Consider the following 22,169-nt stretch of genomic DNA (forward strand, 5'->3'; position numbering starts at 1 on the left):
AGTACCGTTAAAGGAGCTGGCTGGGGGTCGTGAGATCCTTCCGGAGCCGGGACGGGTCAGCCCTGGCCATGCGGGGGCGGGACGTGTCGACACCGGTTGGGGCGGGGACACGCCGAGGCCGGCAGTGGTGGACAGCGGAGCGGCGGCAGAGAGCGGGAAGGGACCAGGGAAGTGAAGGTGAGCAACCGCTGGCATGGGGTGGGACACCCCCCATTTGTGCTTCAGGTGACCACGGCCCTTGGGGAGCCTGGGAGGCTGAGGTCAGTGTGTCTTGTAGCGCAAGGACACCCCCAGTGCTTCAGGGGCAGCGTTGGGACATGGTGGGGGCAAGAGAAAGGAGCTCAGCTGGCTTGGCCCGTGTTGGGGCCAGGTATGGGGCGCCCTAGGAGGGGTGCAAGGAAGGAGCTGCAGACAGGGAAGTAGGAAAAACACGGTCACCCATAAAACCAATCATTGCAGAATGTTTTGGTGGTGTGTGGGTGGGACCAGATCCGGTTGTCCACGTCAGTGGTACGTTTGCTGGTGTGGGAGCTCTGAGAGCAGCTTGGTGTGGTAAGGCAGCCAGAGAAGGTTCTTCCGTCCCCAAATCCTGCTGCAGCTCGTGGGCAGTCACAGGAGAAGACGGTGCTTGGCCCAAGGCCACCCCTGCTGTGTCCAACACCTCTTGGGGAGCCTGGGAACAGTACTGGCCTGGCTGGATCCTGCTCCACGGCTGGACCCTGCTCTATGGCTGGACTTTATTTACTCCAGCTTCCTGCCACACTCCTGCCACAGCCCCTTCAGCTGCTGTCAGAAAGCCAGAGGAATCTGGCAGTCCCAGAAGGTCCAGCTGCTGTGCTGAAGGGCCACTGTCTCTCCCACTCCTCCAGCTGCCCTGCCAGCCCCCAGCCCTCTCTGAGCACTAGGCAGAGGCTGCAGGGGGCAGGTCCTCTGGCTGAGCACCACAGGCAGTAGCAAGGCAGCACGGCCGGGTACTTTTTCGTAACTCCTCGTACATTTGGGTTTGCTGTGTGCTGCCATATGTTGGTACATGTGGGGCAGCAGGGGCAGGGTGCCGTGCAGGGGCGTGGAACCACAGGATTACATGGCAAGGGGTCCTTGCTGGCAGCCAGAAAGAGGAGAGTGATCAATGCCTGATTTGGAGAGGTGAGGTTCATCCCACCCCTCTCCCAGCAAACAAAGGGCTGGGTGATGGGTTCGTGCCAGGGATTCGATTCAAGACCCACCAAACCCGTCCTGCGTCATGGTCCCCAAGATGTCATTAGCGGGAGGTTGCAGATGCTCCTTGCTGAGCCGAGCCTCTGGCCTGCAGGTGAGAAATTGTCTTTTTGATATGAGAGCATTTTGAGGAGCAGCTCTCCATTGTGCAGTCTTGTGAGGGGTCTGGAGCTTGTGTCTGTGCTGTGGTGTCCGGAGGCACGTGCTAATGCTGGGGTCAGTGCTTGAGCTGCAGCAGTGTTTGGGTCTCTGTATGGCTCACCGGCCCTTGGAGCTGGCTCGCCTCTGGGAGTGCTGGGTGCTGTAGGCGGGGCTGCACGCCCTCCCCGACCTGAGCACATGGTGAGCATCCCCCAGTCTGTGGAGACCCTGAAGCGTGATGCCGGCAGGCCCTCGGCCGGAGCACAGCTGTGCTGCGGTGGTGCGGGAGCACTTTGCGGGGGAGCGATGAAATCAGCGGGTGTGGCCAGGATTCCTCGGCTCCCGCCGGGGCTGTCCGGTGGCTGATTTATGGTGGTGTTATTGCCAGGATCATGGCGTTGTCCCAGCAACAGCAATGCAGCCCCCACCATCCCTCGACTGGGTGGGGTGGGACTGGCTGGGTCTCCCCCCACCCCCGCTCAGTTGTCAGCCCCAGGCCGGGAGGAAGCGGCCAGGAGCAGGCTCCTCACCCGCCTCTGGCTTTGTGCAGGAGACAGGCTCCCCCTTCCCAGCTGCCGGCGGAAGGGCCGGTTGTTTACCAGGGCAGAGGGTGTGGGAAGGGGTGAGCGCACCCTAAGTACATTAGCAGATGGGGAGCAAACAGGCAGCCAAGTTGGCTGGAGGTTGCGATGCTCCACAGCGTGCACCCATTAGCTCGGCCACTCAGGCTTCCTCCCATGACTCATCCAGCCAGCCATAAGTGGGGATGAGAGACCATGCAAGGGGGTGCCATGCGCCTGCCTCTGCCATACTGTTGCTTCATCCCAGCCTGGCTGACAGTGCATGGCAGGGCCTGCCAGGCTGTGCTCCTTCACGAGCAGGGGCTGAATGTCCATGCCCTGGCCGTGTCCTGGCCAGTGGCGCACAGTGCAGCTCTGGGGTCTGCTGGTACCTGATGTGGGGTGAGTCAGGATGTGCCGTGCCGAGGTTGGGTCCTGGTGAGCAACAGCAGACCAGGCAGGAGTGGACCCCCAGAGCACCCCTGCCCAAGTGGGCTTTGGGCAGGCAGGCAGATTGCAGCCTGTGGGCAGTGGGATGCAGGGGGTCCCCGGGAGCACGGTAGGGCAGCATGTCTCTGTGCAGCCTGCACTGCATTAGCAGGGCCCCTGCAGCGGTGGGGCTGGGCGTCCTCCCAGGTGAGGCTTTTGGCTGTACCAGGTGAAGAAAGGGGCTTTTGTCTTCCAGGAGGCCGGGGCTGAGTAGGCAGCCCTGCGCGGGATGCACGAGGACCGTGGGCTGTTTGGTGGTAACTGAGCCCGACCCCTTGGCATTTGCTGCCTTCACCGCTTCCCACGGCGGGAACAAGCGGCGCGTTCTGCAGGCGGCGGCGGGAGAAGAAAGGCCGCCTTGTCCGTCCGAGCGGTGGGGCGCCGGCTGGGGCGGCCGCGCTCCCGCCCCGCATTCCTACAGCAGAGCCGGCTGGAGAGGGGCTGCATCCCCGGCAGGACGGGCTGGGGTGGCGGCAGGCGTTCCCTGTGTGTTGACGAGCCAGGTGAGGGGCTCTGTTGGAGGGCAATGCTGCGGTGGGACTGGGGGCATCGGGAAGCCAGGGGATGCCAGGGTCACCCTCCAGCTCATGGGCAGGCAGGGCTGCCTGTGGAGTGGGGGGTGTTGGGTGGAGAGTTTGGGCAGCAGGAGGGGGGCAGAATCGGAGACAATCCCCCAAGTGGCCGGGATGCGGGTCCCCCCTGGTTCTCACTAGGTCTCACCAGTACAGCCGTGCTGGGAAGGGGTTAACACCGGCGCAAGATCCCACCCTGGCCCCGCTCCCTTCCTATGTAGCAGCCTGTCCCCTCCTGGCTTTTCCTCCTTCCTGAACAGTGTGACGGTATGTGGGTGTGAGGGGCAGGGGCTCGGCTGGGCTGCGGGGTCTCCAGATGCTGGGAAGCGCAGCACCCCAGTGCCTGGGGAACATGGGCACCCTGCCGCGGAGGGTCCCGCTCGGCACCAGGACCAGGTGGCAGGTAAGGGAGAGCAGGGATCCTGCCTCAGCAGCCGGTGAGCACTTGTGAACTACTCTCGGGGTACCTTATCTCTGCGCTCCCCCTGCTCCATCTGAGCTGTCCCCATCCCATGTGGTGTGGCTGTGGTCCCCACGGAGCCCTTGCTGTGGGGCGGCCAGTCCTGGTGTTGCAGGAGACGCCTGGGCTTCATCCCAGTCCTGGATCCCACGCCTGGTGTTTTCCAGCGTTTCATTTTTTCCACAGTGTGTAATAGCCGTTCACTCGCCCCCGCAGCTGAGCCCAGTGCTGGCCGAGCGGGGGGGTCCCTCCGGGGGCTGGCGGGACAGTGGGCGATGCTGGCGGGAGCCGAGCCGGGGGCTCCTCCTGGCGGCCCCGGGACCGGCGTCCCCTAACGGGGATGGAGTACTTCCTATCTACACTGCCCGGGAAGGGTTAAGCCCCAGTCAGCTAGTCCAGGGCGGAAGGGAGGGACGTGGGGAGCAGCAGACGGCAAATTTAGATCCCCGGAGCATCCCGACACGGCGTGAGCGCCGGGTGACGGAAATTGTTCCTCCTCAAGTTGCCTCCCACTCACGCAGAGAATGTGTGGCAGCATGGCTGCTCCATGGGTGGTGGCCCTGCCTGCCGTCCCGCAGGCCTGTGGGCCACATGGGCAGGGATACGGAGCACTCAGCCGGACTTGTGCACCATGAGCTGTTGCTGGGCTGCGTGGAAGCAGAGGCGTGTGCCTGGGTGCCAGAGTTGGGCACTGGTGGCATGCACAGGGGTGCCCAGGTGTGCCATGCATGGCAGGCAGGTGTTGCTGGGGACAGGCAGAACCTGTGCTTGTGTATCTTTTTCCACTGGCAGACAATGGGGTCTGGCTGCCCACAGCTCTTGGCGTTTAAAGCATGTCTTTCCAACACCACGTCTCCAAAACTGAGCCCACGTGTCGTTTTCCTTCTGGGACTGTGTCTTGTCCCAATGCCTGGCACATGCATGGGTCTCCCCAGATGGATGGGGATGTGTGCCTAGGTAGGATGCATGCCTCGGCAGGCAGGGATGCTCACTGGCTTCAGGCAGCTGCTGGCGTGATGAAGACAGGAGCACAGGATGGTAATCCTCTTGGTGGCAAATGCTAGTTTGGAATGGGTAGGGTTTGTGCTCAGGCTGCTGTCCAGGATATGCAGGGAAAATGCATAAAGGCCATGCCCAGTGTGGTCACTCCTACTGCCATTCTCTGTTTCTGCTGGCAGCCCGTGTCCGGTACCATCCAACGTCTCCAAGAAGGCACCATGGAGGCATCTGGCAGGACCCCCACCAGCCCAATCCACAGAGTCCAGACTGTCATCCAGGTGAGCATGCAGGATCACAGGACCTCTTCTTTGTGGGAACAGGGGAATCTGGCTGGGAGTCCTCTGCAGCCAGCCCTACCACCGGCACTGGCGCTGCACTCCAGCCTGTCCTCAGTCTCAGCAAATCCTATTACGGGATCGTCAGCAAAGCCCATTGAGCTAAGCGGCTGGCAGCTTGGATCCTCTTAGATGCAGCCCAAGCCCCAGGGATCTCCAGCTCCTGTGGCAGCTCATCTCTGCTTGCCGGGACAGGCAGCACAGGCAGGAGAGCCCTCCTCTCCTGCGTCTTGCTGCTGGACAGTCCTGCTGGCGTGTGGCTGTGCCTGGGCATTGACCCTGGCTATGTGGCCATTTTGGAGCAGCCCAGCCAGGTGGACAGTGCAGGGGAGTGGGCTGCAGCTGCGGGAGCTGTGAGCATCCCTCCCTCTCCTCCTACAGAACAGCCCCCTGGACCTGATCGACACGGGCAAGGGGCTTAAAGTGCAGACAGAGAGGCCGCATTTGGTGAGCCTGGGCAGCGGCCGGCTCAGCACTGCCATCACACTCTTGCCCCTGGAGGAAGGTGAGTGCCAGGGGATCTCGATCTCCACGGGCACGCTGGTGACAGAGACACTGAGACGCCCTCTCTGCTGGCAGGGAGGACCACCATTGGCACGGCTGCGACAGACATCGTCCTGCAGGGCCCCGGGCTGGCGCCCCAGCACTGCTACATCGAGAACGTGCGAGGGACACTCACCCTGCATCCCTGTGGCAACGCCTGTGCCATCGACGGTGTGCCACTCCAGCGGCCCATGCACCTCACCCAAGGTAGGAACAGGCTGTGGTTCACCGGAGCCTTTGCCCGTGGAGTTGTGCCGTTGAGTATGGGGGTGTTTGCGGACCCATCCTGTAACTGCATAGCCCAGCTGGCATACTCCTGGCCTCTGTGCTTTGTGGTGGGAACCTGTCAGGTCCTGGCACAGTTTTGAGAGCTGGCTTTGCTGCGTGTATCAAGTGAGGTGGGAATGGAGAGACCCAGGCGGGCTTTGAAGAACAGCAGAGATGCTGAGCCGACTTTGGGAAGGGAGATGACAGAGGAAAACATCTCGGGTGTCCTCCCGACGGATGGCTGCCGGGACACTGCCGGTCTGCCTGCGTGGCTACAGGGCTTGGACCCGGCCGGCCCCACCATGGCCGCTTTAGGGAGCGTGGACAAAGCCTCAGGCCCTTCCCACGCGATCCCCGCCCCGCCACAGCCCGTGTCTCGCTTCCCGGGGAGGACCCTCGGGCGGGGCGGGTGAGGCCCGGCCTCCCGCCCCTCCCCGGGGGCGGTGCGGCGCTGCCCGGGCGGCGGCGGCGGCGGCGGCGGCGGTGGCGAGGTGAGTGCGGTGCTGCGGGCCACGCGTGTCCGCGCCGGGCGGGAGGTTCGCTCCCGTTCGTCCTTGGGTCACAAAGCCACGGTGCCCCTCGCAGGCGGTGGCGCTGCAGCCCCCCCGCGCTGGCCCCGTCCCTCCCGGGAGGGGGGACCCACCCGCGTGGGCGCTGCTGCGGGCGTCTCCGCGGGGGACAATGGGAGCCACGTGGCCGCCGGAGAAGGCTCCGGGCGCGACGGTCCGCGGAGTCCTGCCAGGTCCCGCTGGTACCACAGTAGGCACTGAGGGCCATGGTAGGCTGCGGGGTGCAGGCAGGGGTCAGCCGAGCTGCTCATCCTCCTGCCCGCGGGGGCAGGCAGGGACACGACAGAGCAGGGACAGCATCTGTGCGAGGCTACAGCGGGATGAACTGCGGGGCTGTCAGGCCGACACTCTGGGTGCAGTTTGTTGGGTGGTTACTCTCTTTGCCGGGCGACCTGTGGCTCCACTGGTGCCGGCACGGGGCAGTGATGCATCTCTCCGGGGCAGCAGTTGCCGGGCTGGGCGGCGGCATTGCCCCCTGGAAGCAGGATTGCCCTCGTTCAGCCGGGGCGAGCAGGACTCCGTTCCACCCTGGCGCTCAGACAGGGGAACCAGGCCCCCGCGACGGCAATGGCAGTTAATCTGTATTGCCTCTCGCTCACCTTGCTGCGAGCTGGGCTGACGAGTGCTCCAAAACACACGTCCCCTCCGGCGAGGGATTTTCAGCAGCGGCTGTTGGTACGGAGCGAGCCTCTCCCCAGGGCCCTGGCAGGCGCTTCAACGTGGGGTGTGTCGGCAGCACCCCGCCTTCTAGCCGCCTGATGCTCCACACTGCCAGCACATGCCTCCCCAGCACCACGGGCAGCAGGTGAACGGACAGCGGGCGGCCCAGGGCTCTGCTCCCCTTTCTGAGGTGCCTTACCCCTCAGGGCTGCTTGGCAGCCTTGCCCCAAGCGGGCTGCTGCTTTGGGCCAAGAAGAGACGCTTTTCAAGCAGGGACAGGAGCTGTCTTGTCTGCAGCTGGCAGCCACGCAAGCCCTGGAGCGCCGCCAACTCCCCGCGGCCCCTGGCGGGGACCCCAGCTGTGCCTGTGCCTGAGATGCGCTGCCGGCAGCTGCCGGGGAGTGACCTGGATTTCAGCCTCCCCCTAAGCCTCTGCTGACAGCAGGAGCCCGCTCCCCTCCCGAGGGTGCATCTCAGGGCCAGCAATGCCCGACTGCTTCCCTGCGCTCTCCGGCACCACTCTGATGTTGCTGGCTAGTAGCTGAACTCTCTCTCCTCTCTCCCAAGGGTGCACCATCTGCCTGGGCCAGGCCACCTTCCTCCGCTTCAACCACCCTGCTGAGGCCAAGTGGATTAAGAGCATGATCCCAGCGGGGGGCAGAAGCCCAGCAGCTGTCTATGGGCTACCAGCAAGTAGGTGTCCCCCCTTGTCCCAGGTGGGGCAGGGCAGATGCTGAGGTGCTCCCTGACCCATGCCATCAGCCTTCGCAGTGCCCAGTGCTCTCACAGCCCTGTCCTGTTGTATTCAGGAGTGAGGCTCATACCTGGCTGCAGGTGTGCCATCCATCAGCTCAGCATGGTATGGCAGCTGCACTGGCATTTGTTAATGATTGATATCACCTCAAAGAGGGTGACTGTGGGGGCACTGAGGCGTGGCTTTCACTTCTGGCCAGCCTGGCCATGGCAGAGCCATCGCCCGTCGGAGCCCCCCCGGCTGCCTGAAAGCGGGTGTTTATGTGCTGGGGCTCTGAAGGCCATTTCCCGAGCTCCTGTCCTTCATCTCATGAGCTTATCTTGCTGTGTCTGCCTGTCCGTGGAGCAATGGGCCAGGTGCCAGTACTGTGCCCAGTTCCCGGGGATGTCCAAATCTCCAGCACTGATGCCTGGGCTGGTAGCCCTTCTCCCTGCCCCAACCAGCACGCCCTGGCACGGGGAGAGGAGCTTGGCAGCCTTCCCGTGCCACGTGTGTGTTGGGAAGGCAGCATGCCTGCAGCTGGGGGGCGTGAGGAGGGACCCGGGGAGGTGCTGTGGCTGAGGAGCATCATGCAACCATGCAGCATCCCGTGTGGGCCCTGCATGGTCACTCTCTGCCACACGGGACTGGGTGGGATCACATGGACAGGGCTGCGGCACATCTTTCCAGTCATGAAGGCAGTGCCAGCTGCCATGGGGGAGCTGCTGGGTGCCAGGGGGTGACGCAGCCTGGGTGGCACGCTGTCCTGGCTGGGCTCCGCGCCTGCTGCGATTCGCTCGTTCCCTGAGTGACAGGCACATCGGTGCTACGCAGGGAGGACGGGGCAGCCCAGGCAGGGGCACCCTGGCCAGGGTGCAGGGGGGCTGCAGGCAACGTGGTGGGTCCGGACGCGCTGCAGGTCAGCAGCTTTTGGCTATTGCATCTCTGACCCCTTGCTGGGAAGCCAGAGAGTGCAGGGGGCAGGTGGTGGGTGCGGGCAGCTGCTTTCCAGGGAGTGGAGCTGGGGTCTGTGATGCAGGGATGGCGGCTGGGCCATACTCTCAGGTTTCTGTCTCCTGGGTGATGGGGCTAGCAGGATTCCGGCCTCCTCCCTGGCCCGGCAACCCGAGTGGGAAAGGGTGGCAGTGGGGTGCAGGCAGCTCGGGGTGCAGTGAAGAGAGGCTGCAATCCAGCTCTGACTCTACAAGGCTGTGTGGAAGAATGATGCCAGGCTGCCCTGTAGGACCCAGCCCAGGCAGGGGCTCCGGCGCAGTCACGCCACACTGATGCCTGCTCCTGTGTTTCCCTGCAGAATCCGAGGCCCAGGTGAATGGTGGCCACCAGCTGTCAGAACGTGGGTGTCACAGCCACAGCTCCCTTGTCAGCTCCATCGAGAAGGATCTGCAGGACATCATGGACTCGCTGGTGCTGGAGGAGTCGGCATCCCCTGGCATCCAGAAGCCACCTGCCTGCAGCCGATCCCCCCTCTCCCCTGTGGTGAATGGGGGTGGGCGCTGCCTCCTGTCCCCTCCACCCAGCCCTGGGGCCGCCTCAGGGGGCTCCAGCTATGAGAACTTCTCTCCCCTCTCCTCCCCGGCCAGCAGCGGCAGCTACACCAGCCCCTCACTCAGCAGCCAAGAGCAGGGCCCAGCCGTGCCCCCTCTCGTCCCACTTCGCTCCTCCAGTTACAACCACACTGTGCAGCCACCCACTCTGCCTGGTGGGGGTTCCAGTGAGCCTTGGCCAGCTGAGAGGCTCGGAGACCATCGTGGAGGCAGCCCTTGGCTAACACCCAGGGTGGCGCCGCGGCCACGGGTGGCCCTGCAGGAGCGGCCCCCCAGTCCCTTCCGGGAGCCACGGGACTCTCTGGCACCCAGCCGGCAGCCCACCAGCAGGGCAGTCCCAGAGGCCCGGTTGCAGCCACCCGAGAGCCCACGGGTGGCCCGGAGGAACATTGAGAGCATGCGGGAGCTGCCTCCCCTGAGCCCCTCCTTGTCACGCCGGGCTGCCAGCCCCCGGGCAGCCCCTGACACCCCCTCCCCACAGCCCCGGCTGGGCAGGGAAGTGCCTGGCAGTCCTCGTGCCAGGCTCAAGGGCCCAGAGGAGTCGAAAGGTGCTGGGGGCCCCTCACCCCCACTGCTGGCAGAGAACCCCACACGCCGTCCCAGTTTCAGTAGTTGCCTGAGCCCAACATATGGGCTGGGCTCCCCAGCTGTGCCCTCGCCCCAGCAGAGCCCCCGCACCCCCAGGAAGCCTTTGGGGAACCCACGGCTGCCAGCAGGATCACGGGAGCGCAAGAATAGCATCACTGAGATCAGTGACAATGAGGACGAACTGCTGGAGTACCATCGGCGGCAGCGGCAGGAGCGGGTTCGGGAGCAGGAGATGGAGCGCCTGGTGAGCCTTGGGGCTGGGAGGGGACACATTTGAGTGTGGGACACCCCTGTTGCGAATACCTTTTGTCATTTGCTGCTTTAAAACCTGGCCTTTTCCTTTTGGGGATTTGCCACAGCTGCCAGGCTGCTGGCTTATCCAGGGGTATTATGGCCAGGAGCAGCCATCGGTGCTCAGCAGCTCTCCAGGAACACAAAGCCCCCAAGTTACAGCAGCCTGTGGAAGCTGCCTGGGGCCAGCATGGCCCCAGGGCTGCTGGCCAAAACAGTGGTGGCCCTGCCTTTGCAAAACTCTCCATATCTTGTCCATCCCTGCCAGGGCCCATCTGCTGTTGGTGGTGCCATGGCTCTGTGGACATTGTGGACATCGGTTTAGGGCTGATGGAGTTTTTATGGAGATGGCATCTGCCTGGGTGAGGTTTGCTGTGTCTCTGCCAGTCCTGCAGGCCGAGCTGCCAGGGCCCTGTTTGCTCAGCTCTGACTCACGCCTGGTGCAGGCAGCATGAGTCACCGCCTGGAAATAGCGGAGGCACTCGGCAGCCACTGCTGCCTGTAATTAGTCTGTCTCAAGATCCCAGCACATCGAGTGCCTGGTTCTGGTGTGGGGTCGAGCTGGCTGCATTGCACTTTGTAATGTTGGCTGCCCATCCCAGCGTGCAGGCCCATATTCTGGTGGCCACCATTGTCATGGGGTCCCATCTGCTCCTGCTACAGCATGTGCTGGATGGGTACCTTGCTGACCATTCTTCCCCACAGGAGCGGCAGCGCCTGGAGACCATCCTGAACCTCTGTGCTGAGTACACCAAGACAGATGGCACTGAGCCAGGTGATGTGCACAGGCTCCTGGCTGGTGACACAGATGCTGGCCGGTGGGTGCCCAGGGGTGCCATGGCTCTGGGCCATGCTGTCGAAGAGCTGCAGCAGAGGGAGATCCTGGAGAGGTCGGATGAGGAGAACCTGAAGGAGGAGTGCAGCAGCACTGAGAGTACCCACCACGAGGTGAGGGGACAGCTGTGCCATTCTGCACCATGCCGTGCTGTGCTGTGCCATGCCAACTGGCCCTCTCCACAGCACGAGAAGCTGACAGGCCCCCGAGCCAAGGAAGCGCAGCGGCTGGAGGAGGAGCACGCCAGCGTCCTCGGACGCCTGGACCAGCTGAAGGGCCGTGTCAAGGAGCTGGAGCAGCAGCTGCAGGAGACGTCACGAGAGGTTAGGGGTCAGGGGACACTGCTGGGTCCCTTGCTGCTTGCTGCCCTCACCAGTCAGCACTGAATCCTAAGGGTATGAGCTAGATCCAGCTGGAGCAGCCATCCTGATATTGCTTTGCCTCTCCAGGCAGAGATGGAGCGGGCACTGCTGCAGGGTGAGCGGGAATCAGAGGTGTTGCGGCTGCGGCAGGAGCAGGAAGCAGTGCAGCAGCTGCAGGAGAAGCTCTCCAGCCTGGACGCCAGCATCCGCAAGGAGCGGGACAAGGTGAGCCCAGTCACAGGTTCCCGTTGTCACCAGCTGTACCATACCCTCCCTGGCACTCACAGCCAGTGCTGCAGCATTCCCATGCAGACATGTTCTCCAGACCCTGGGCTCCACAGAGGCTTTTGGGAGCAGCCCCTGTGGTGTGCGTTGTGGGAGGATCTGTCTGTCTGCCTGGGGTTGGTCAAACAGCCCTGCTGGAGGAGAGCAGGGCCGATACTCAGGAAGCATTTTGGCTGCTGCCTGTTGCTCTGGCAGCGAGACTGGTGTGAGGCTTTCCGGATGGCTGCTGCCTGTGGTGGGCAGTGCCAAAGCAGAGGCCTTGGCACTCCCCATTACTTGCCCTTGCTAGGGAACTGTGTCTTGCAGCAAGTCACCTCACTCTGCTGCACCTTCTTTTGTGATGGCAGCTGTTGCTGTAGCCTTCAGCTTGATGGAGGTGGCTGGGAAACCACTGTTTAACTTGGTGGCTTTAGGAGGGGGTCCTGGTCCCCTTTCCCATGATGTTGTCTGTGGTGCAGTTACTGCCTGAAGGCACCCATGATGCTGCGTGTGTGGCACATTTATCCCAGCTGCTGGTTGCTGGTTATCCCACAGCCTTGCAGGCAATGTGGCATGGACTTGGACAAGCTGCTCTGTGGCAGAAGAGATGCTGGGATTCGGTTGCCTGCTGCCTGAGGCCATTGTCCCTCTGCAGCCTATGCCGGGGTCCCACCAGCAGCTCTGTGCCACCATGACGTGGCACCAGCGTCCCTCGGGGTCTGGCCAGCCCCATGGCTGTGGGTGCTGGGGCTGTTGGGGTGCCTGTGGCCAGGCAGAGCAGCCATTGGTGCCTGCCAGCGATGCTCCTGCAGCATTTGGCTGTTTTGTTCTGGTTTTGGTCTTCCAGCCCTTTGTAGGCATCTTCTGTAGCCAGGGACAGCCTAATGTAGAGCCAGGAGAGGAGCGCAGGGAAAGTCTTCTCCCAACCTCTCTGCTGACCTAACCACCCACTTTCCTAACCCACCTGCACTACTCGCACTAACAGTGCCTGCTCTGAACTCTGCCATCACCTCTGATAACTCTGCATGCCCAGGAGCCCCCAGGCAATCCACAGCTCCTCTCCTCGGGCACCTGCCTGTGCCAGCCTTGCCTCCCTGCCAGCATGTCCCCTCATAGCCCTTTTCATGATGTCCCATCTCTGTGTGGAGCACAGGATTCCTTGCAGCAAGCATTTCTCAATGCCAAGCCCCTGTATGGTACTGCCAGACCTGCAGGAGGTGGTTCCCCTATGCCTGTCCAGTGTTGCTGGCCCCATTTTACTGCTCCTGTGGCCAGGCCCCTCATCCCAGGCCCAGGAGCAAGTGTCTACTCTGCTGCTGACTCAGCATAGCCTGAGTAGATCTTGCTGGACCACAGCCTCCTGTTTTCACTGCTGCCCCGTGGGCAACCCTCTCCTTCTGATGGATGAGGGTGGTCCATGCCCTCAGGCTGCACTCAGGACCAGTTCATTGCGTTCCTAACTGGCAGTATCCTGAGTAGCAGTTAACAAAGCCAGCTAGTGGTTATTCAGAGAGTGCATGTGATGCAGCTGTGTGCAGGATTGGGATGACATTAACCATGCTGTCAGCATTGATCTTTCTGCTGCCTGCAAGTTTGTTTTTGGCAACACAAAGCTGAGGTCAAGGTTTGGCTGTAACCATTCTAACACTGCCTGGCCCCAGCTCCTGTGTCTCTTGATCTCTCGATCCCCGTGTAGCTGCCATGATGCTCCTTCTCCTGAGCCCTCTCTGTCTCCAGCTGAGCTCCTCTCTAACTCACAGCTTCTGCATGGCGCCCATTTGAGATGTGTGTTTTCTCTCTTCTTTCTTTTTTTTTCCTTTTTCTTTTTCTTTTTTTTTTGTTTTGTCTTGTTCTCCCCTGATTCAGGAAAGGGCAAAGGTTGATGCTGAAAGGAAGGAGCTAGAGCAACTCCGGGCGCTTTACCATGAGTCGAAGAGCCACCTTGATAAGTGCCCCGAGTCAATGCGGGAGCAATTGCGGGAGCAGATGCGAAGGGTCAGTGTCTCCCCCCATCCCTCCCGGACCATGGCCCACCTCCCTCCGCTCCAGCTTAGGCCAGCTCTTCCCTGCCAGCCGGGGCTGCACTGGGAGCGTCGCACCCGGGCTGGAGGCGGCTGGCACCGGGCACCATCGTCCTGGTAAGCTTGCCGCTCGCCCGGGCCCGGGGCACGGGACCGGCTCGGCAGAGCTCCTCGGGACCGGCTCGGCAGAGCTCCTCGGGACCGGGCAGGGCACGAGCATGGACCCTGCCCTGCAAAGGCTGGGGAGTCTTGGGGGCTGCTGCATCCTCATCTGCCTGCCTCCAGCTCTTTCCTGAGAACGTTTATTTACACAGTGATGTTGATCTATGTTACTACTAGTCCTCAGCACTTTTTCCTATTATCTGGTATTTTCTGGAAGTGGTTGACTTTCCCTAGCCCATGGCTGGTGCCTGCCCAAATAAACCCACATTGCCACAGCCTGCTCCAGCCAGGCACCCACATGCTGGAGGAGGCTCTGGTGTATAGTGGGCAGGGGGGCGATGGAGCAGTGTCTGTGCGTGGGAGCCCTCAGGAGCCACCACATCAGCACTGTGCCACAAGAGCACTGGCTGCCCGGCTCACAGAGCAGGATGAAACACATCTCCGTGGGGTGCATGGTGCAATGGCGGCCAGGGTGGCACCAGCAGGCCCGGAGCTGAGGGCTGCCACGTGCTGTCGGTGCCTGAAGGCTGGAAGGGCACACAGGAGTTTGTCCAGCATGGTGCTCGTCTGTGGGGGCTTTGCCACCTGTAGGCTTGGTGGCACAGTGTTGCATGTTGGTGGTTATGCTGGCACAGGGTGTTTTGCTATCTGTCAGGGCACGGCTTTAGCCCATATGTGGTTCAGCAGGGGCAGCTGGTCTCCAAGGGCTGGCAAAGCCCCTGGCTGTGGCAAACTCATCTCATGGGGGTGACTGCTCTGTTCTGGCCAATTCTGGGTGCCTCCATTGCCTTCTTCTGACAGCAGACACTCCTGTCAGTATCTCTCATGTTTCTGGTGCCCAGCAGAAGGCAAAACTGCCTGCCTGCCCACACCAGGCACAGGGGACAGGCTTGGCCACCAGCTCTTGTTCCTGGCCAGCACCAGTAGGATGTGGAGACATGGCACGAGGTTTTGCTGGGGGAGACCTGCCTGCAGGATGCAGAGGTGCCCATCCAGTGGGACTGATCCACTCATGCTGCTCTTGTGTGTTCAAAGGAGGCAGAGGCACTGGAGACGGAGGCCAAGCTGTTTGAGGATCTGGAGTTCCAGCAGCTGGAGCGGGAGAGTCACCTCGAAGAGGAGCACGAGGCACGAGGCCAGCAGCTCCTGCAGAGCCGGGCTGAGTGCCACCGTAGCATTGCCCGCAGGAAGGTAAGGGTGGAGGGGCAGTAGGTCCAGTGTGGCTGGGTCTGGCATGGCCAGGCAGCATCCCATGGCTCATCAACAGCCACCTCATCTCTACTGCCTGCTCCTCAGGAGAGAGTGGCTGCCCTGGATGCCCAGGCTGCCCAGATTCGGCTTCAGAGTGCCCAGGAGGCTGAGCGCCTGGCCAGGGAGCGGAGCAGCATCCTGCAGCTCCTGCAGAAGGTAATGCCATGATTGTGTGCTCCTGAGGGTGCTCGAGGCAGGGGACAACATCATTCCAGCTCTTTCCAGGTTGCTGGCAGGCAGGGTGAGCTTGGGGGGTGACCGGCCATGGGGCTCCAGTAACCATCAGCTGCCTCTCATCTGTCACCCCATGCACAGGAGAAGGAGAAGCTCGTGTCTCTGGAGAGGCGATATCAGCTCGTCACAGGTGGCAGGAGCTTCCCCAGAATGTCCTCGGCTCTCCGAGAGGTAAGTGGGTCGAGGGTGCTATGGTGTGTAGAGCTGCTTTCCTAAGCTGCTGTCGCGAGTGAGGACGAGCCTTGTGCACCACTAGCTTTGCTCTGCAGCAGTTTCTGTGTTCCCAAGTACCTTCTGACCAGAGCCAGGTGCTTCCAGCTGCTCAAAGTCTCTATGTGGGCTCCAGAGGTTGGGAGGGAGGGAAGGAAATGCAACAGAGCAGCACATAGGACAGCACTGCCTGGGGTCCCATCCTTGCTGGAGAGCAAGCATGGGGGTGTCTTGGTGCTGGTACAGGGGACTTCTAGGTGAAAGTGAGTTGCCCGTTACCCTGCTTGTGGCTCTGAATGGGGAGCCAGAACCATGATGCCCTCAGGGGCTGTGGTGCTGCCTGACCTGCTGCTGGGAAGAGGCACAGGATGGCAGACTCCCCTCATGCCTGACTGAAGTGGGACTCCTGCTGCTGCTGCCACCTTGCTGTCTGTGCCCACCTTGCCTACGTGATCTTTCTCCTTCAACAGGAGACCCTCCACACCTCAGAAACTTATGAGCTGTTGGAGGGAACTAAGCCCCTGAGCCCCCTGCCAACAGCAGCTGCCTCCTTAGCTTCTCCTGCCACCTACTCCTACCCCAAGGCACAAGAGGTAACTAACTAGAGGGACTAGCTGCATGTGCTTGCTCGCTTACCCCTCCTTGGCTGAGACCCCTTTTGTGTACTGATGTCACCCCCAGGCAGCAGGACAGCCCCACAGCAGCATGGCTGGGGCACTTATCATATAGCTCTCTGGCTGTGCTCATTAACACTCAGTCCTCGATTCCAAGTGCTCTCCTGAGCCCACCGGGGATCCCAGTTCCTGCTGCTGCTGCTGCCGCCCTCTGTTTTAATCCCAGTGCAGCGCTGTGGGGCACAGGCATCCCTGTGCTTCCCCCTAGCCCACTGCTGGCCATCTGGCTGGGCACCTCCTGAAAGCATCCTGTAGGGTCCTGCTAGCCTGGCTTTCCCAAAATAAGAGCAAGTCCCCAGCTTTAGCATGTTTGGTTCAGAAAGGACAAGGAAGTGGATTTTAAGCTGGTAGCACAGCTTGAGGTGCCTCATCCAGTGCTGCTGCTCTAGGGAGGACTTGTGGCCAGTGACCATACAAGACCCTGAGGCATCCCAGTCCCTTGTAGGCACTCAGCAAAGCTGTGCTGAGGGCTAGGGCAAGATGGGTGCCAGCACACCCAGCCCAGCTTGAGCACCATGCTTCCCGCACGGTGCTGCACACTGGGGACGCCATGGGCAGCAGGGCAGCGTTGGGGAGACAGTGCTGGGGCATGAAGGCACAGGGAGGTTTGTTCCCACTATGCAGTCAGTGCTATGATGCCAGCACACGGGTCTAACTCTTCTCCTTCTCCCTTGCCGTGGATTTCTAGGAGTACATGAGGCTGTCTGACGTTTTCAGGTTCTGCAGTAATGCACATGGCCCCAGCCTGGACACTAAAGCTTCTGCTGCTGCCCCCGCTGCCACTCAGCGCTCTTTCTTGCTTGCTGTACCTCCCACAGCCGATGAGGTACCTGCCCCAGAGCATGCTCAAGTTTGCTCCCTCGGGTTGCCCGCTGCATCCCAGGCAGTGAGGAAGCTGCGGACGCGCGGCCTCCCTGTGTGCCTTGGTGCTTGGAGCCCACATCTCTCTGGGGTCAGGACACTTGTCTGGCTGCAGCTGAGTGGGGAGCAAAGGCTCAAGCTGCCCAGTCTCCTTGCTGGGGTGCACTTCTTGCCTGCTCTGGATGTAGTGGCAGAGTTCGGGAGCAGAGTGGGTGCCCAGCAGTGGGAGGGCAGCCTTTTTGTCTGTTGGATGCAGTCCTGGCTGCTTGTCCCAAGCAAGGAGGATGCAGAGTAGGCAGGGACCTGACCCAGTGCCCAGCACCAGGGTGGCTGCAGCACCAACTGCTTTTCCTCCCAGGACAATGAACCCTCCTTTGGGGGTTGGAGCTGCCTGCTCATTCCTCTGTGCCTGCTTGCCCTTGCTCTTCTTCTGGTTTAATCTGCTTCTCTCTGCCCAGTATGTGACCATTGAGCAACTCTCGGGTATCCTGGGCAGCCTCCACACCCCTGCTGCTTCCCTGCTGGGCTGTACCCCTCCGGCTCCTTCATCCTCAGGCAGCGCCCCTCCTCTTCCATCTCTCCCTTCTCCCTTCGTCTCTGCAGAGGTTGGTGCCCTGTTTCCCCCCCTTTGGCCCCTTGCACTCTCCCTGGGAGGTGATGGAGATGCACGGGAAGGGCTGAGCTGCAGATGGAGCTGAGCAGCAGCTTGGGCTCTTGACAGTCCGCACACCCGTGGCTGTCCTGCCTGGTGCTCCACTGCCCCCAGGGCAGGGGGTCTCTGTGCTTGATCAGTTCTCATGTCCTCGTGAACAGCAAATGGCTCCTACAGCTGCTGGGACTTAGCCAGGGAGTGTGCAGGATACCCAGGGGTCTGCACGTTAAGTTCTGGGGGAATGGTGCAGGCACAGCCAGGCATGCTCCAGCCTCTTCTCTGTGCATCTGTCCCTCTTTCTGCATTTGTCCTTCATCCTTTCTCATGCAGCCTCTCTCTCCAGATGGAGCAGCAGCTGTTGGGAGGCCCTGTGTGTCTCCCGGCTCTTGATTTAGAGAAGTGGTACCAGGAGGTTATGGCTGGCTTTGAGACCTCCTCTTCCTCTGTCTCTCCTTCTTCTTCCCCTCCTCCACTTCCAGCTAAAGCTCACTCCTCTCACAAGGCTCTCCAGGTAATCCTGACTACCTGCTGACGAGGTTCAGGATTTGGGGCCGCTGGTTGCGGCAAAAGTGGGGCAGTGTGGGAATATTCGTGTGGACCCTGTACCCTGAGTGCTGCTGGGGCCCTGTCTGCCACAGCAGGCAAAGGCAGAGCAGACCTGTGGCCTAGGGCAGGCAATCTCTGCTTTCTCTTGCCTGCATCCCTGCCAGGATGGCACCAACACAGAGCAGGATCTGGGGAGGGTGAGCAGGGCTCAGCCCTGCTGACAGATGAGCCATCTGTCTAGGGTGCAGTTCCCCCACGTATTTCTCACGTCTGCGTCTCTGTGCTCAGGTCTACCGCGCAAAAACAGAGGGTGGTGCTGGTGTCCTCACCCCTCGGATGAAGAGTGGGACCCCCTCATCCTCACAGCTCAACCTCTCCATGCTGGAGTGTAGCCCCTCACCCAAGGTATGGCTGCCAGGGGGACCCAGGCACCCTGGCCATGGCTCACACATGCCTGGTGCCAGCCCCCATCCCCATCCTTGCGGCTGACCAACTGCTGTCCTGCCCAGGGCCCCCCAAGCCCGGCGGGCAGCCTGTCCCGCAACCTGGTGGCCACGCTGCAGGACATCGAGACCAAGCGCCAGCTGGCCCTGCAGCAGAAGGGTGAGCTCTGGCTCTGCGTCCTGGCTGTATGGGGTGGTGGGACTTCGGGAGACGCTATCCCCGCTGCCACTTGGGCAATGGAGAAGGGAGCCTGGCTGAGGGTGGCAGCAGCAGCAGTGCTCTGGCAGGATGCAGTGCCTCTCTCATGGTCTCTTGCTTTTCCCCCCTCTCTTTCCTCCTGACCCCTCCACCTGACGGCCTGTCTCCAGCTGAGCTGCTCCCAGCAGAGCCCTTGCAGCCAGGCGATCCACCAGGTAGAGATGTGGGGTGACTTGGACTGCCTAAGGCAGCCCAGAGGCAGCAGCATGGCTGTTTGCTGGCACCTTCTGCCATATATAAGAGGGGCATGACTGGTCCAGGACCCCAGGTGCATATTGACATCTGCTTAGGGACAGCCCTGTGCATCCCTAACCCGCTAATGCTTTGCTCAGCCTGTTCCTACCAGCCTGGCGCATGTGCCCCCCTGCTCCTGCCCAGACAGATTGCTGTGCCTGCCAGAGAGTTGTGACAGCAGCTCCCACCTCTGCCCCTACCATGCCTTCGTGGCTCCAGCAGTGCCTATAGTGTCTTCTGCCTGTGCCACCCCGCCTCGTCCACCATTGATGCAGCTCTGAATGTGGCACATTTAACTTGACGTTGTCACCTTCCCATGGCACAGGTCAGCAGGTGATTGAGGAGCAGAAACGGAGGCTTGCAGAGCTGAAGCAGAAAGCAGCTGCTGAGGCACAGTCCCAGTGGGAAGCCCTGCATGGGCAGCCCCCCTTCCCCACTGCCTTCCCCCGGCTCGTGCACCACTCCATCCTTCACCACCACCGGCCCCATGGTGCCGGGCCCCGGGCTGAGGAGCTGGACCACGCATATGACACACTCAGCCTGGAGAGCTCAGACAGCATGGAGACCAGCATCTCCCTCGGCAACAACTCTGCGTGCTCCCCTGACAACATCTCCAGGTAACCCTGGGGCCAGCTCGTCTGGCCAGAGGACAGCCTGCTCTGCTGGTGTGCTGCTGGCTCAAGGTCCTTCCTGCTGGGGCAGCAGCTGTGGCTGTCTTGCAGTGCCAGCGGGATGGAGACAGGGAAGATTGAGGAGATGGAGAAGATGCTGAAGGAGGCACACGAGGAGAAGTCGCGGTTGATGGAGTCCCGGGTGAGTGGGGGCACCAGCACCACGGCTGGACGGCAAGCAGGTCTCCAGTCCTTGGGGCTGAACGCCTGTGTGTGCTGGCAGGAGAGGGAAATGGAGCTGCGTCAACAGGCGCTGGAGGATGAGCGCTGGCGCCGGGAGCAGCTCGAACGCCGACTGCAGGACGAGACTGTGCGCCGGCAGAAGCTGGTGGAGAAGGAGGTCAAACTGCGGGAGAAGCACTTCTCACAGGTGTGAGGCAGGCTGCCATCCCCCTCTCCCAGCCTGGACAGTGAGGCACACGCAGCTTGCTACTGATGTCCCAGCTCACAGTGGGGGGACATGGGTCTTGTCACCATTGGTGGGCTTTGCAGGGCTGTGTTGCTTTTCCAGGCTCGTCCCCTGACACGGTACCTCCCCATCCGCAAGGAGGATTTCAACCTGCGGCTGCACATCGAGTCGTCAGGCCACAACATTGACACCTGCTACCACGTCATCCTGACAGAGAAGATGTGCAAGGGCTACCTGGTCAAAATGGGCGGGAAGATCAAATCTTGGAAGAAGCGTTGGTTTGTCTTTGACCGCATGAAGCGCACCCTCTCATACTACGTGGGTGAGTCCCTATGCTGCCTCACGTCCCTTCCCCACGCCATCGCCCACAGTCGACAACGGTTCCCTCTCTTGGGCAGATAAACATGAGACGAAGCTGAAGGGTGTTATCTACTTTCAAGCCATTGAAGAGGTTTACTATGACCACCTCCGCAGTGCTGCAAAGGTGAGAGCCGGGCACTGCCCCTGCTCCCATGTCCGCTGGGAGCCCCCATGAGCATCCCCATTCTCCTGCGTTGTCCTCTGTCACGCAGGTAGGAGGTAGTACGGCAGTGCATGCCAGGGATGCTCCTGCAATGCTCCATGGCCCCTAATGGTGCCAGCTTTCCTTCCTGCCAAGGGCAGGACGCCACTGCTGGGTTTTGTGGGGGGACAAGGAAGGGATTGCTGCTGCTCAGAGGGGGCCAGAGTGCTGATTCCATCCTCCCCTCCAGAGCCCCAACCCTGCGCTCACTTTCTGTGTCAAGACCCACGACCGACTCTACTACATGGTGGCACCCTCAGCCGAGGCCATGCGCATCTGGATGGATGTCATTGTCACTGGGGCAGAGGGCTATACCCAGTTCATGAACTGAGGAGGGATGCTGCGCACCCCAGATCCACCAGCTGGATGGACTTCTGAGCATCCCAAGCAGCAAGGAGTTCCTGAGGGGACCATGGTCCCTGCTGCGCCTCATGCCACAGGCTGTGCACACCACGTTTGTGGACCTGCATTGGGCCCAGCTGGGCGGTACTGAATGTTGCCCGTTCGGGCAAGGGAATAAGTTTTTTTTATGTTGACTTTTTAAAAACAAACTTTATTGGAACAATATCAAAGTGCTGAAATGTAAAAAGCTGCCAAAGACCTGCTGGGGCCTGAGCTTTCTGCCTTGGGGAGGTGCTAGTTTTGAGGCTGATGCTGATAGTTACTGCCATAGTGTTCCAGGGAAGGAAACGGTGAGGTCATGCTGTGCTTCCAGCTGGCCCCATGTGGCTAGGACCCCCTACTGTGGTAGACACAGACCCCTCTTCATAAACCCTTTGTAACTTCGGATCGTTGCCCCCCCCCCCGTGCCGGGGCCAGATGGGGATTGCAGTGTGGACTGCCCAGTCACAAAGCATTTCGTGACCTGGGCTGTCCCTTCTGTGTGGCCTCTGAATGGCAGCACCTTCCAGACAGACCAGAGTCTGCCCCTGGGCTGGGGGGACGGACGGGGGGGCACTGGGCAGGGGCTGTGGCCCCTTGGAGCTCACTGGGAGTGAGCTGGTGGGCACGGCATCGTGGGGGCCGCAGGAAGGTGCATGAGATACCAGCAGGAAGCGACCGGAACAGTGGGACGGAGATGCGCCCATGGAAGGGGCCGAGCCCGAAAAAGGGAGGGGTCTGGGGGCGCGCCGGGCCGGGCTGAGTCCACGCGAGCCGTGCCGAGCCTGAACCCAATCCGAGCAGTGCCGAACCTGAGTCAAGCCAAAATCGGGGCCGAGCCGAGCGAAGGTGGGACCAGGGCGGGGTCTGGGGGCACGGTCTGTAGGGGCACGGTCTGTAGGGGCACGGTATATAAGGAGCACGGTCTATAAGGGGCGCGGCCTTTAGGGGCACGGTCTATAGGGGCACGGTCTGTAGGGGGCACGGTCTGTAGGGGCACGGTCTATAGGGGCACGGTCTATAGGGGGCGCGGTCTATAGGGGGCGCGGTCTATAGGGGCACGGTCTGTAGGGGGCACGGTCTGTAGGGGGCGCGGTCTGTAGGGGGCGCGGTCTGTAGGGGGCGCGGTCTGTAGGGGCACGGTCTAT

At 61.6% G+C, this 22,169-nt stretch overlaps 1 protein-coding gene across 8 annotated transcripts; it reads left to right on the forward strand.

Annotated features, from left to right (window-relative positions):
* Positions 1–127: 127 nt before the first annotated feature.
* Positions 128–21,230, forward strand: PHLDB1 (pleckstrin homology like domain family B member 1). Of its 8 annotated transcripts, none has more exons than XM_082296962.1 (25): positions 128–177; positions 4,619–4,717; positions 5,156–5,279; positions 5,354–5,524; positions 7,381–7,506; positions 8,859–9,943; positions 10,696–10,938; positions 11,011–11,148; positions 11,275–11,412; positions 13,318–13,446; positions 14,670–14,825; positions 14,931–15,041; positions 15,201–15,290; positions 15,800–15,922; positions 17,323–17,469; positions 17,860–18,027; positions 18,351–18,467; positions 18,572–18,665; positions 18,875–18,919; positions 19,324–19,615; positions 19,721–19,811; positions 19,893–20,039; positions 20,181–20,400; positions 20,477–20,562; positions 20,831–21,230. In XM_082296962.1, exons 2-25 carry the CDS (start codon positions 4,658–4,660, stop codon positions 20,969–20,971), a joined length of 4,242 nt encoding a protein of 1,413 aa, XP_082153088.1. In that variant the 5' UTR covers positions 128–177; positions 4,619–4,657; the 3' UTR covers positions 20,972–21,230. The 8 variants fall into 8 exon arrangements, with proteins under 8 accessions (XP_082153088.1, XP_082153085.1, XP_082153086.1 ...); XM_082296959.1 differs by lacking the exon at positions 128–177 and adding an exon at positions 3,249–3,383; XM_082296960.1 differs by lacking the exon at positions 128–177 and adding an exon at positions 3,249–3,383 and having other exon boundaries at positions 19,920–20,039.
* Positions 21,231–22,169: the final 939 nt, after the last annotated feature.

Source organism: Coloeus monedula (genome assembly GCF_965178545.1).
Source record: "Coloeus monedula genome assembly, chromosome: 25".
NCBI lineage: Eukaryota > Metazoa > Chordata > Aves > Passeriformes > Corvidae > Coloeus > Coloeus monedula.

Excerpts from the sequence above, each read along its gene's own strand:
- PHLDB1 (XM_082296959.1), top strand. The coding sequence starts at position 3,297 with ATGCTGGGAAGCGCAGCACCCCAGTGCCTGGGGAACATGGGCACCCTG. Across the intron at positions 10,939-11,010 it reads CTGAGAGTACCCACCACGAG|CACGAGAAGCTGACAGGCCC; the intron begins GTGAGGGGACAG and ends CCCTCTCCACAG. Across the intron at positions 14,826-14,930 it reads GTAGCATTGCCCGCAGGAAG|GAGAGAGTGGCTGCCCTGGA; the intron begins GTAAGGGTGGAG and ends CCTGCTCCTCAG.